The sequence below is a fragment of the Colius striatus genome, chromosome 18, assembly GCF_028858725.1.
Source record: "Colius striatus isolate bColStr4 chromosome 18, bColStr4.1.hap1, whole genome shotgun sequence".
Lineage (NCBI taxonomy): Eukaryota > Metazoa > Chordata > Aves > Coliiformes > Coliidae > Colius > Colius striatus.
In genome coordinates, this window is record NC_084776.1 from 7,204,378 (window position 1) to 7,219,149 (window position 14,772).

General features: G+C 42.6%; 1 protein-coding gene across 6 annotated transcripts in view; it reads left to right on the forward strand.

The window, feature by feature from the left end:
- Positions 1–4,227, forward strand: part of LLGL2 (LLGL scribble cell polarity complex component 2) — a 33,269-nt gene extending 29,042 nt beyond the window's left edge. Inside the window, exons 21-27 of one of the 6 annotated variants that reach the window (XM_062010776.1) lie at positions 476–629; positions 1,247–1,284; positions 1,791–1,838; positions 2,371–2,413; positions 2,646–2,700; positions 3,134–3,195; positions 3,581–4,227. In XM_062010776.1, the coding sequence (XP_061866760.1) occupies positions 476–629; positions 1,247–1,284; positions 1,791–1,838; positions 2,371–2,413; positions 2,646–2,700; positions 3,134–3,187 (392 nt within the window). In that variant the 3' untranslated portion in view covers positions 3,188–3,195; positions 3,581–4,227. The remainder of the gene's footprint in view (positions 1–475; positions 630–1,246; positions 1,285–1,790; positions 1,839–2,370; positions 2,414–2,645; positions 2,701–3,133; positions 3,196–3,580) is intronic. The other 5 variants (XM_062010777.1, XM_062010778.1, XM_062010779.1 and 2 more) reach the window with 5 other exon arrangements.
- Positions 4,228–14,772: the final 10,545 nt, after the last annotated feature.

Consider the following 14,772-nt stretch of genomic DNA (forward strand, 5'->3'; position numbering starts at 1 on the left):
TAATGAGTACAATGGTTTTCAGCTAAGGGGTTGCATGTGCACCATAGGTAGCTTCCATCTGGTCACCCTCCTCTTGTTGAGAGTCACGAGAATGGCTCTCTAAGCATCAGGCACTGGGGAAATGGCTCAACACTCACATTGCAGAACCTGGGATCCAACATCCTGTGGCTGCAAAAGGTGGATCACTGCTTTGCACTTCAGTTTTTATGTCTTTCTATGCTGCTTTCTCTAAGTGTCAGCACAGGACAATGCAATTATCTCTTAACTTATTCTTAAATTGCCCAGTCTTCAGGTTAGCCAATCCTTGGGAAACTAGAATAATACCTTCCTCAGTGGTTCCTCTTCACTTAGATAAGAGGAAATGCAAACCCTTTCTGCCAAACACAAAGGATGCTCAGAGCTGTTCTTTCTTTTTTACATCACCTGTAGCTCTGGACTTGAATTCTTGGACTTATGAATTTTCAATCATCTCTAGGTTTCTATCTGATCTCACCATCGGAGTTTGAGAGGTTTTCCCTTTCTACTAAATGGTTAGTGGAGCCCCGGTGCATTGTGGACATGCCAGAAGTTACAAGCAACAATCATGTGCACAATAAGTCTGGCATGGAGAATGCTGCAAGAAAATCCAGGTAAAGTCTGTAAAAACTCTCACACACTGTCTGAGTAGCGAGATAAAAAAACCCAACGACCAACAAAACCACTTTGAAGTCTGTAACAGCATTGCTAGATGGATCAAAATGGCATCAAGGAACGTAACCTTCTCCCTGGTGGTTTTCCTACTTCCAGTAGAGCTGGTGGGACAAAGTAATGAAGCACTGGAATTGGTATCCCTAAGCTAGAGTCGTAAACTGTAAGCTCTGACTTGCTTTACTGGTTCCCTAACAATGCATCTGCCTGACACCTGACTCTTGCATAATCGGGGCTGTGTGTTAATGACAAGGCTGAACTGTTGCTCTGTGAAGGGAAATCCAGTGTTCCTTCTCTCCTCTTGGAACATCAGGAGCATGTCAAATAACAGTAGATAGACATAGACATACTATAGGAATTTTATCCCAAAGGTTTAGAAGTATTCTCTGGTGCCTGCAGACTCCTGCATCACTAAGGTGTGATGAAGCCCTTGCTACATTCTTGCTTCACAAACCATTTAGTTAGCATGCACTGGGGCTTCTGATTCCTAAAAGTATACATGGATTCTCTACACCCTGCCTCAGTCAGTGATTATTTTCTGCCTGCTTTCCTATTCTAGGGGATCAGGAAGAAGTTCAGGTGACTATGGAGAAGATGGTAAGCAAAAAATAACTGTACTAAATGTAGCATGATGCCATGTAAATCTGAACCATTTTTCCTTTTACCAGAGATGATACTTTCTACTGAAGAAAGGTGACAGTAAGGAGGGGCAAGAGGGAAACATTATGACCTGCCTGGACACTGTAGCTGCCAGAGCTCTAAAGCAAGTTGCACGTGGCAACGTTGCCTTCAAAAGGATAGAGCATTTTGTATGCTGTATCTAAAATTTCCTCCAGTTTCTGCTGGAGGGGAGAGGTTGTGGGAAGATAAAGTCTGAAATTGCAGATTAGATCTTCTGTTAGCCAAATTAGTATTGCTGGAAAATACGTTTCAGTATGAGAGAGGCTTTAAGGATTAGTTGTGAAGCATTCAGTAAAGTCAAAAGGTACTTAACAGGGAAAAAAAATACAAGTCCAGATCTATTGTGGGTTTCAGAACTGCATGTGTTTCATGGAAAGGGGAAAATATTATTAGGTACAAGCCTTTTTCCTACTTTTTTTTAGAAAGGAAGTCTGGGAGGCTGATGGAACATGCCTTACTCAATGATGAAAGTGAGTGAGATGAAGTCTTGCTACTAACAGGGCAAGTGCCTTTCTGGGTGTGAAAAGAAGAAAGCTGCTGGGGATTTTGTGGATTCCAGTACTCCATTCCAAGGAATCTGCAATTACACAAGACTGGTAGAAATACTGGGTTTTCATAAATCACTAGAAGTGAGAGGTTGGACATCTGTCATGCCCTCAGGCAAGGGTTGTTCCACGTAGCTTCTGTGATAAGGGAAGGATCTTTACTTTCCAGTAGGACTTACGTAAAATGGCAGCTGGAACAGACCATCCCTTTGGGGCTTTGGTACTCTGGGAATGGCAATATTTCCCCTGGCAAACGACTGCTTCAGTCCTTTATGCCAGACTGTTCAGTAAAAACCTGGTACTGCTGCAGAGGCAATGATATTACAAGGTCTGACCTCTGTGTTGTGGGAGGCAGGTTTCAAAGGCTGTTTAGAGGGGAGGTGGAATGTGGCTAGGCTGCTGTCTGAAAGCAGATCTCCACTGTTTTGGCTCACTGCTTTAACCCTCTGCTTTCCAGAAGTCCTGAAGGAGATCCAGAGCACTCTGGAGGCAGGCAGAGGGTAAGCATCAACCAACTTCAGTTCCTAATGGGTGGGGCTGGCAAGGGAGGGCATTTCTGGTTGAACGCAGGGGGATGTCCAAGGTGATGGCAGGGATCCTTGTGCTGGAATCTGATCCTGTGTGTCCCCCACAAACTGCCAACAGTAAGAGAGAGGCAGATTCTCTTTCACATGGTGTCCCTTGACCTTTTTTTAATGAATAATGCTTTGTCTCTTTCTCTCCGAAAAGCAGGAGAGATCACATTCCCACATCCCAAAGGAGCAGGACTCTGAGTATTCGCATACAGGTTTCTATTCGTGTCAACCCATACTGATCTAAGGGCAGGCCACATGGGCTTAGTTGGTCGAGGATGGGACTCTGGAGTTTTAATCCTGGCTTGACACTGTCACTTGGACACGTTCAGTATCTGCTCCCATTCTGTCTATACGGTAGAGCTAAGCTACCACCATGGGTGCGGGGCTTTATCTTGTCTCCCTAGAATACTGTTGTTCAGGTGACAGGGGCTACCAAGTGTAGCCAAAGGACTACTGTTTTGCAACGGATGCAGGAAGCTTGGTGGGATTGGTCCCTGCTGGTGTGTAAGGATAAGTGACTGCCTGACATGCTCTGCTCTGCGCACTTCCTCTGGACACTACCTAATCCTGGTCTTCTGTCAGCAGCTGGGAGTGGAAGGGATGCCACTGCGTTGCAATAATGAGTCTTTTCTTGTGTCATTGCAGGAGCTATGTGGAAAGAAATTTGGCAAGAAGTCCATTAGGCCATGGACTAAGTAATGGAGGAGGTATGTAAGGCTAGAGATATTTCAGGCCCGGGGAAGTAGCTGAAGGAGGCAGAAAGTAGAACTCAGTTTGTTTACAAAATTCAGCTTATTGAAATGGTTTGCAACAGTGCAGAACTCTGAGATGAATTTTCTAGAGGGAACCTGCTGGATGAGTGATGTACTAGCACTGTTCAGCACATTGTGCCACATGAGTAAATGTGCTGCTTCAGTTTTAAAGGAAGAACTAAAAAATCCTTTGAAGGTTCCTGCCTAACTCCTAACACCTTACCATTAAGCAAACTGGAGAGGTAGCCAGAGCTCATGGCAATTACCTGTCGAGTGAATCAACTCATTAGCTTGCAACTTTTTTTTCCTAAAATACCTTTTGCATTCTTTTATCCCAAAGCAGACTGACCAGAATTCATCATGGACTTTCTGGCATCGCATTGAGTGCCATAACACTACTGATTGGGCAAACCGTCCCTGGGAGAGGGCACCACTGCTCCCTGCATCGCAGGCTCCTGAGCTGCAACCTGCATGCACGTGCATGCCTGCCTCTGCCTCTCCTTTGTGCTGCCTCACTAGAGACATCTCTTGGAGAGCCTGCCTTGTGTTAGGACAGAAGCGGATTGCCAGGTCTGATGCACCACAAGCCTCTTGAGTACATCTAACTTTTAAATGTTTGCACATTTCTCTTTTCTACTGGGCTGGATTTTAAATTATAAACGTCGCTGCCTCGGAGCAGGGTTTAATAAACGCACACTGTTACCTCCGACTGGGTTAACGTTATTTTTTGTACAATTGTTTAGAATCGTGGGGCTAGTTCAGTTTGAACAGAAACACTTCAGAAACCTTGTGTTGTTTTTAAGAGATAATTAAATAATATATGTTAGATTCCTGTGACTGCTGTATGTGGTATCTGGATGAGTAATTTGGGGGGTTGTTTGTTATGGTACTGTTAACTGGCTTTATGGATTTGGGTAGAATCTATTTTTGTAGCCATTCAAATCAGAGGAAAACTAATTGAACTTGATTTTTGTTTCAACACTACCTTGCTCTTTTTTTTTTGGAAATAAAACTCTAAATTCCCTTTTGTGATCCTTGTCTGCTCTCATATCTATTCTTTCCATCAGCAGTTTCTTTCACGTTGGCAACAGGCTCATGCCCACTTAACTCCTTGAAGAAGGTGGAGCTGTCTCTCTCTGGGCTGGAGAGGCAAAGAGCACTCCTGGAGATTAAGTGGCCTTGTTGAGCAAGGTGGTGGTTTGGAGAAAATGCATGTGACAAGCAAACTGATCCTATCAGTGTCCTGCAATCTGTACATCGTGTAGCCAGGAAAGGGCACTAGTTCAGAAGGTAGTCCCTAGAAGCTCATCTGTTAGCTTGAACTGAAATAACTTGGGTGATTGCACACTGAAGGGAGAAACAGTTGATCTGGTAATGCTGCTCTACTAGTCAGCCAATGGATTTTGAACTGAAACTGGAGAAACTCCATATAGAGGAGTTTGTTGCTCCTTAGGGACCTAAAACCACTTTCTTCTTTTCCAGCTAAGAGGAGAGTAGTCTCTTTCCCCTGTAATTTGCTTATAGCACTATGAGACTCAGTGAGAAAGGGCTAAATCCCTTCATACTGGGTACTGAGCTGTCATCCTTGGCACGCTTTAGAAACTTCTAGTTGGAAGCCCTCTTGCTTTGGGCTTTATCTTCCTGAGCAAGGAGGAGAGATCTTTTCTTTCTCAGAGTACTAGGGTGGCACTTTATATTCTACAGAGAATATGCCTGCAGAGTTGCTGTTGCTCAGGTGGTGTTTCAGGCACCTTTCCTTCTAGAAGTATTAGTATCTCCTTTGAGACCTAATTCATTGCTAATGAGGTTTTAGAGAGTCTTCTCTCCTGCTGTCTGTGGTCTGACAAACTAGTTTGCATTTCTTTATTTCTACTAAGTTCATTATTTCCTTGTTTCTATGACTGCAGGACAGAGGCTAGCAGAAAGGTGGCCTGCTCTTTCCCACCTCTTGTGCCAGGCACTGATCCTGCAAATTTACAGGAGGTTGTGGTTTAATCAGCAGCTGCTGAGCTGGTGTGATCCTGGTGCACCAAGCAGCTCCTTTCTGCTTCTCACAGATGGACTGATTCCAATGCCTTTTTTTTTCCTCCAGAGTATTTCATTTGCTGTCAGGCTTGGGATAATTTATAACTTTTTATAACATAGAATTCTATGATTCTGTGAACTTGAAAAATCCAGCAGGTCCACTGAAAAAGATAGACAAAAGAATGGTGTCATAATTCATACTGTTTAAAGTAAAATTGGATTTAAAAACAGACCAAAAAAACTTTAAGCTTCTTGTTATTTTCCTGAAAGCACAAGTCAGACTATTACTGGAATTGTAGCTAAGGTAAAACAGGAGTAATTTATGATAGGTGCTGAACTAGGGCAGACTTTTCCTAGCAGTGCTTATTTGAAACCTGCAGCTGAAGGATTCACTAGAATGAAGTGCTTGGTTTATTGTTGGGAGCAAAGGGCATTATGGATCCTTTTAGAGCTGCCCTACCTAAATTACAAGAGAAGCAGCAAAGTGGCAAAGCAGATGAGGACTAGAACTCACGTACTGTGCTTTTGGTTATATTCTGAGCTGAGTAGGAGAGGATGGAAAGGCTCATGACAGAATTAGGATGTATTTTTTGTGCTGTCAGAAAACCACTAGCAAGTAAAATCAGTGATGGGATGAGATGTGAAGGATGGAGTCTTCAATGAATGTCTGTAAGAAGCTTTTGAATGTAATGGGGGAAAAAAAATCCCTCTGCATTTCTCCCTTTCAGGAATTGCCTTCTGAGCTTTGCTGTTACCCTCAGTCTGCCCATCAGCTGACAGTAATGATAATAGGCTGTTTCTGATCAGAGGATTCAGCTGCTGCCAAACTCCTCGAGTTTTGTGCCTACTTCTACTTTTCACTTGAACTCCTTGTCTGGGATCTGATAGAAGTTTGCTGTCTCCAAGAGCTTAATGCTTGGAAGCACTCTTGAGGGCTCATTGGCCCTCATTAACGTTGTTGCCAGTCAGGCTTTGGCAGTGCTCTCCCCTTCTGCTTCATGCAGCCTCACTGGGGTCTGGCACTGTGAAGTGCCCCTTTGCTGCAGGAGCTGAGCTGCTGTTAACACTAGCTGCCAGTGCTTGAAAAAATGCTTTCATTGAGCTGTGCTGGCAGCATGTTCCCTAACCCTTGCAGACCTGTGGAGGGGGAAAGTCTTGGATCACAACTAAAGAACAGCCTGAATTCTCCACATCTGAATACACATATTGGGTACTTAATATGGGATGCTGTTTTATAGTGGGCCTGAGTTTTAGGTCAAATACTTTATTGTAATGTGAGCTCTTTTATAGGATTGCATATTTGGTACCCAAGTTCTCTAGTCCTAGAAAAGCTTGACCTGGAGCTCTTCCCCATCACCTCCAACAGGAGTGCAAAGATTTCCTTGGATGTTTAGCAACTGAATGTTTGCTGGTTTTGTCTAACAGTTCTATTAGAAGAACATAACGTTGGAAGGAAAAGTACTTTTCATCTTAGTCCTAAGGCCTGAGGCGTGTCTTGTTAGTGAGAGAATGACATTTTTTTACAGCTTAATTGGTTTCTTTCTTTAGAGTACAGTTTGTGTCTATTGCAGCTGGAATAAACACATGCCTGGACTGTAGTCTTAAACTGAGCCTGCAAAGCACATCACTGCCTATGTGGCCCCATGAATGGGGATGTCTTTAATCAAAGCAGGACTGGGATAGCTAAAGAATGAGACAGACTTCAGTGCAATTTTTCAACTGAAGCCCAAGGATCCTTGCTAAGACACACTATTTGACTTAGTGGTCTCTCTCAAGCAAAGGCCGAAGTTGTGTGGCAGCTGTAGCTGATTCCCTGAGGTAAGCCGGGTGCAGGAGACTGGTTCCTTCAGTCGCTGCCGCAAAGCTCTTGGTCACAGAAAAGTCAATGCCTTCACTAACAACCACAGGCACCAAGTGCTTGGATTATTTCCATGCAGCACATTGACCTCTGACACGATGATGATGTTTGACAGGCTTTCCAGATTAGGCACAATTTACAAAAGGATCAACCCAACCCCCTGTGAAAAGGCTGCTGTGGAGTACCATGGCCCTTGAAACATTCTGCTGTTGATTAATTTGTTCCCACTGCTGCTTGGGTAGAAACAGTCCCTCCCAAGCACAGCTTCTTGCCAAACATGTCTTGGTTTCTGGTTGAGGAAAAGCCTTTCCTTCATGCTGCTTCTGTGGAGATGGGTAGAGTGAGGTAGCCTGGTGTCAGTTGCAAGCTCTATGATGATGATAATAAATGGTTGTCCCAGATCTTTGGTAGCAAAGCACAATAAGAGTGTCTATGATTGCAAAATTGTAAGGACAATACAATTGGGCACAAAAAACATGTATGACCTAATACTACACTAAAGAGTAATCTATTTTTTACAGAGTATCTGTCAAAGTTTCAAAACCAAACCATCTTCTAGGTACTCAAACCTCCCTGTACTCTCCTCCTCATTCGCCCCCAGAGCTTAGGAACCTTAAAGGAGTTTCAGGTGTGTGGTGTCACTGCTAAGAGCTGTTCTGCTGTTCATTTGTTCCTACTCCTTTTCTTCTCCAAGTACATATTTGTAGTTTTCAACTTTATTTTTAACTATGTTAAAATTTTGCTGAACCAGTTTTGCCTTATGATCTGGAGTAAGAGAATAACCAGCAAAAGTGATTGCAGGTAAGTGTGCCCAGTCGTTTCAGAGGAAGCTCACCATTACATCAAATCACCTGTAAGTCAAATTGCACTGAGATGATCACCAGAACTGGTGCAAAGGAAACAACTGAGGAATGCAGAAGATACTGGAAGGAAGAGGTGGCCCCTTTCTGATGGCAGTCAGAAAGTCAGTGGAGCTGTAATATGAAACCTCACCCCCGAGCTGCAAGATTCCTTCTATCTTTATCTCTGCAAGCTTATTAGCATCTGTTGAGGATATTCAAGTACCTGGGTGTAATCATTTCAGTCTGGACAATCTAACTTTCCACTTTGATCCTTTGATTTATACTTCAGGGGCTATGATGCTTTCTGCAGAGAAGTCCTTTCTCATGGGAGAGAATAAGCCCTGTGAGCAGCCACACATCAGGGCTGTGGCCCACACAACTGGAAAGTCTCTTGCATTCATGTATAATTGGTCTGAAAACCAGTTCAAATCCAGGGGATTTCACCGATTCACATGAGTTCTGAATCAAACCCATGGTTCCCTGCTATGCAGGAAAGGGGAAGGGGGAGCAAGGACTGCTCCTTGTTGGAGGCCACCCAGGCAGCTCGGTGTGCCCAGTAAAAAGAAAGTGTGATGGAAGCACAAAATCACATCTGTTTTTAGCACAGGACACAACAACAGTGAAGCTGCAGAAGAAGGATACAATGGCCTGTTTGCTGATTCCTAGTCATGACAGAGTCACTGCTGTTGTCATAACTACCAATTATTCACTGTTGTTACCTGCTCTGGACACCCAACTGGCAAGATTAAAGTTAATACAGCCTTGCCTGGCCATGCATCTTCAGTTTACACTTTTTAGACACTAACTAGAGAGGTAGGTCAGGGGATTAAAAGGAGGAAGCCTGAGCTGTGTCTTAGTATCGTGCAGTCTTTTGGCTCAGACCTGGATAAAGTCTGTCCCTCCAGTAGGGTGTAATACCATCTGTGTAGTGTGTTGTTGTGTTATTTTGGCTGACCTCTGGGTAAGGGCCATGGGACTCCGGCTTTCCAGTGTAACAGGATCATCCAGCCTCATTGAATAGCAGACAATTGGGCAACAAAGTGCTCCTGAAATATTCAAGGAGGCTGTTTTCAAATGTATGTAACTTAATTGTTTTGGTTTCTTCTTGCACTCATGAATACTTTATTTAGCCTCCTCGGTTATTGGACAAAGAGAGCAGAGGCCTTACCATTTAGAAGCAGCCTGGGGTACAGGCCCAAGGGGGAATGTTTTCAGTCAATATGAGGCAGCATGTGACACAGAAGGAGCAGAGTACATATTTTATATTAATGCAGTGAGGCCCTGGGGGGAAACCCACAATAAAAGAGAAAGGTATTTTAAAATCAGCCTTATAGGCTGCAGGGTCCTGACTGGGTTGTCAATTCTAATTGCTAAAGAATGAAACTGAGAGGGGACCTTATTAGGCATTAATCAAGTTTCATCTTAAAAATAGTTGATAACAGCATCGACCAGCATCTTTATCCAAACTATTACCCAACAAACAAGGCTGTTGAAGTTTTATGTTATGTAGTTCACTTAAGAATTTCCAGTGAAAGGTGGATCTGATATCACTCTCCAATAGCATTTTAGAATAATAATTGCTGAATACTAGCTGTAAGGACATGATATTTTGTATAAATAAGGGAATCTTTAGGAAACCAAGGACTATTTTACTTCCTCAAGGGATGTAAAGGGATGATTTTTCTTCCTTCCATTTGCTCCCGGATTCCCTGGTCAAAAGTGAATCCATCTTGTTATTGAAGCAATGACAGGCAAAGCTACCTGGTAAAGCAGTGGTTGAGGTAGACATTGAATCCGAGTCTTGGGCCACAGAATCCACTGTCCAGTCTGCTCAGCCATCTGGAGCTGGAATTTGGCAATGTTTCATCTTTCCTGGTGCTCATCCCTTTCTTTCTTAAAAAGATATGAACAAACTGTCAGCATCTTGCCCGGAGCACTTTAAAAGACAAACAAATGCAGTGTTTAATCTATACAGAGAATTCAGTTAGAGGTGCTGAGGCAGACAGGCTTGAGTCTGAGATGGAAAGAGAGTATTTGCACAGCATCAATTTAGCTTTTCTCATCTCAGTGTAGCTCAAAGCAGACAGTAGTCTGATAAGAAAGTGAACATGATCAGTACCTTCATCTTGGCCATCCTCCTCAGGCAAAACCCAATCATACTGTCTGAGACTTCAAAGAAACAGAGGGCTCCAGTTCTGCCTGGGGTATACAGAGCCTTGAAGAGGCTCCAGATAATAACAACATGGTTTGTTAGAGCCATTTCCACCTTGGGAACTGGGAAGAGTTGGATCTTTCAGAGTTATTTCTCCTCCCCACCATGTGCACCTTAGAAGTTTAGAGCTAAGAGCCTCGAGGATTTTTCCAGATTGGCTAAGGAATTAATGATCCACATGACATCAGTGGTTTTGGGCTTTACAAAAGAGACCTCTCTTCTCTGCAGAGAGGGATAAAGAGTTATAAATAAGGAATAAAAGAATGTAACAAAATAGTCGACTTTCTCTACAACCCCATTCTTAAGAGTTAAGAGGGACCATCCAGGGACAGAAAGCTTAGGTAATGTGTGGTTTTTGTTCAGCACTCAGTTTTTATCTTTGTTATTTAGTGGCAAAGCCCTCAAAGCACAGTACATGACAGCCAGGGAGCTCTTGGAAGGAGGTAGGAAGGCAGGCCCCACCCAAACTAATGCTACTGAGCAGCTAGTATCTTATCTTAACAGTACTTGTCCCATTTTCTGTTAGGGTCACTTGTTCTGGTTGCTGGCCACACCTGAGTTTATCTTGTTTAATCTCCAACTCCTCTGGAAAGCTTTTTTGGGAGGGGGTAGAAGGGGACTTTGCCTTAAAGAACAAGGGTCATCCTTGGAGTAGTTAAATCCTTCACTAATCGTGCTGTCACTTTGCAACCTGGTGAGTGCAGAGAGAGACTGCATGTACTGACTAGACCAAGTGCATTTGTGTTTGCTCTGTTACCTGATTCCTTGGGAAAAAAACTAGGAAGGGGAAAACCATCACTGAATTAGACAGTGATGTTGCATGGGCACAATCACTTGCTGCTAGTAATTTTGACCCGTCTGCAAAAGCTTTGTTTAAAGAGGAGCATAGCTTCATTGCATTTCAAGTTGAAAGGAGTCATTCTACTTGATTTGGTCTGGGATTTAGTCATAATGAGGACAAAAATGGTGCCAATTATGCTGTCTTTTCAATGCTGAGCTGGAAACTGCTTTCCTGATGTCAGCAGAGAGCTTGGTATTGGCAAGGAGCAGAGGGCAGAGGTTGAGCAATCCATGCCTGGATCCCTGAAATAAAACTCCAGGGATGCAGAAGAAAGAAGCCTAAGCTCTTACTTAGATAGTGTTCACTGTGCCTTGTCTGCTAGCCTCTTATAGCAGACATGTTTTGATATTGGAATTGCCCTCTCCTTTTCAGTCTTTCTTTGAAGATGTACTTAGTCATACCACAGCTGAGCCTGGCTCTTTCCTAGGTGAAATCTCACCTCTCCTTTTATCCAAAACCCTGCCAACCAGCTGGTGCTATTACTGGTTGAAAAGTTCAAAGGTACCATGAGAAAGCTTGAATTATTGATGCCACTTTCCTTCCATATGTCTATAATCATCTGGTGTTTGGGCATAGCCCAGCCAGAATTGATGCTGGACTCCACTGCCAGGCAGGCTGGTGAGGACGCTGGGGCAGACTCTCACATGGAAAAAAGGCACAGGAGAGTGAATCTCTGACTGTGTACGTGACCATGACCTGTGCTGTGCGGTACTGAGCAGCTTGCTGGAGTCAGCTGGACAGCCTAGGTATGTTGGAAAAGTCACTGTGCAGAGTGATAAAGAAGGAGCCTGAGCAATTTGTATAGGTGAATGAAAACAGAAAAAGTTAAGATTTAAGTTCCAAATGTTTCCTTTTAAGATTAATGATGATGCTTTTTCCTCTTTACAAGTTGGACAAAACCACAGTGTTTAGGGAAGAGGAGACTCACTTCTCTACTGATCTTAAAATAATGGCATGACCTGTCTGCTCTTGTTTTTTTGTCTATAGGTTCATGTTGATTTTTTATATCATTGATATTCTCCTTTCTCTGATATAAAAGATTCTTATTTCTTCTGAATACAAGGAACAAAATTGGATTGATCCTTTTTTTCCTGTAGTAATTTAGATGAAGTTGGTATAGTAAGGGGAGTTGAAAAACTAATGAGATCTTTGACCTGCTCCAGTGTGTCCAGGAGGCAGATGGTCCGGGACAGTTAATCAAAGCAGGTCTGATGTCAAAGGAATTGTTTATATAAGCAGTGATTCATCTTACCATTCCCAATAACAACAGTGGTGTTACAAAACAATCTGCTCTAAAACCCTGTGTTGGAAGAATTGTGAACTCTAGGTTTTCACGCTCTAACCTAGATTCAGAGTCTGGGTTCTTGTCTTTACAGAGAGCCAAACCCAAGTCCTCTGTCTAAGCTCCCTACAAATCTCGGCCATGTTCCCAGTCTTCCTCATTACCCAAGCACTGCAGCGTTTTTGTTTTGTGGAAGGCTTTAGCTCTCCAGACACATGACTGTCTAGCAGTAGCACATAAAAGCAGACTTTTAATTAATTTATTTTTCCCAGTGCTTTTGGCATCAGAGAGAAAGTGTCAACTTTAAGCCCCCAGGAGGCTAGAATATTAACAACTATGCTGTACTGAGGATTTAGGGTCTAATTCAGCTACCATTAATCTCAGTAACAAAAGTGTTGTTGCAGGATTTAGAGATCTAGGCCACTGCTATTGGTGTATTAAGTGGGAAGGTGGGGGCTGAAATAAGGTGACCAGACACCTATGTATGTTTAAAGAGAGGGATAAAAGAAGAGGATTTAATGTTTAGAGATGAACTCTGTATTATGCAACAAATGTGTGTCCAAAATGTTTTGAATAGCATCAACTCTAGGCCAGAGCAAAAAAAGCAAGTTTAAAGGGAACACTAAAGACACTGCTTGTTGAGGAGTCCTTAAGTGTACATAACAGTGACTCCAGGGCAGCAGCTTTTTGCTCAGTGTCAGAGTTACAGCTGGGGAAAAGGGAGATGCTGTTTTTTTCTAGTTGCAGAAGATTGTTGTGTCATGCAGAAGAGTACAAAATGAGTAGTAACCTCCCCGCCCACATTTGCAATAAAACTCTGTGTTTTACATATGCCTGGTGTGAGGTTTTTTTTAGAGCATCAGCCTTCCTGGGTTGTAAATCTCAAATGTGGTTTTGCTGCCCTCCTTGGGGTGATTGAGGTGAGGCAGACTTTGATTCCCCAAACTGTTTTTTATTGGTTTGTTCCCAGAGCACTCAATGTAATTTTATTTTTTTAAAATACCTAGTGAGGATGGTTGGACAAGTTTTATTCTTTAAGCAAGTCATAAGGTGTTCTGGAGAGTGGATGGATTTCCATCTGGCAGAGCAGGCTGCCTTCTTGAAGTACTAAGTGTTACAAATTTGCATTGTTTGTTAGACTTTGTAATGGCTCCAGACACTGTATTTCAGCCTTTAAGTTAACTGACAAATTATGATGATGGTAGTGTAGGAATTAGCAACAAAATCCTGACTACTGAGTCCTCTGTTACCTGTTAAGGGAAACTGTAAGTCTGTGATGGGTGTTTCTCTCCTACCTGTAGAGAATCTATGGAATTGGCTGAAAAATAAAGAGAAAGAAGGAGTAAAGGGAGAATACAGCTTAACTTGGAAGGAGGTGAGAGGACAAAATATATAATGGAATTTCTGTGTGCCTTGTGTTCTGGTTTGTTACTTGCCCATCATTGGCTAATGGAATCTCTAAGAGCCCCTAATAGGAGACTTTAAACCTTTTCTTTCTTTGGAAAGATGTTGCAGGCTGTTGGGTGTCTTTCTGTATTTTTTTTTAGTCCCATTGTCCTCTTCCATTTACCTCACAGTTTTCCTTTCTCTGGTCCATCATTTCCTTTCAGTTATGCCCTTACTGTTTTCTGGTTTGGACCTTTGCCTGGTTTAGTGCCTGGGGAATCAAAACCAGGCTCTGCCATTAGCACTTCATTTAGACAAATGGGTAGAAGTGGAGTATGGAGCCCAAGTGGTATTTTGGTTTGTCTGAAGCAGCAAGAGGTTGACTCATAAAATAAAGGATTTTTATAATGGGAAAGGATAGAAGTGATATTTTCCAAAAGCCTGAAAGGGCAGGACTAATTGTTTGGGCAATTTTACATCCTTCATTTTCTGCCTATGATTAGGTGAAAGATAGAGATGAGCAATGCTGGTTAACACTTAGAATACTGAACATTTCCCAGTCTGACAGCTCATAACAGCACATTCAGGAGAAGTTGTGTGGAGCTTCCATTACACAGTGAGTTAGTATTTGCTTTTGACATCTTGCTCAGTTTAGCCAGATCCCAGAAGGTGTTGCATGCTTGTTCATGGAACACATGATTCAAATGAAACAGCCCCATCGTGCTAAAAGAAAAGATGGAGTCAGGTGGTTTCACAGAAGTGCCCTGGGTCTGTATTGGGAGTTTTCTTCAGCATACAAACACTTGCCAGGATTTATGCAGTAATGACTTCAGAATCCTTTTGCTGTGGACAACTATCATATGCTATCCTAAAAAAGAAAAGGAAGGCAATATTCTGTTAGTATTTTGTGTCTTCAGAAGCAATTCTGAAATGTAGATTAGGCTGTAAAATTAACCTGGTTCCATCTGCCTTCCCCTGCAGAGACTATCAGTTTACATGATTGATTTGAATTTTGTTGTCCAATCCATTATATTTATTTTTATACCACTTCATTTCTTCTTTCTTTTTCCCATTCCTCATTAATTC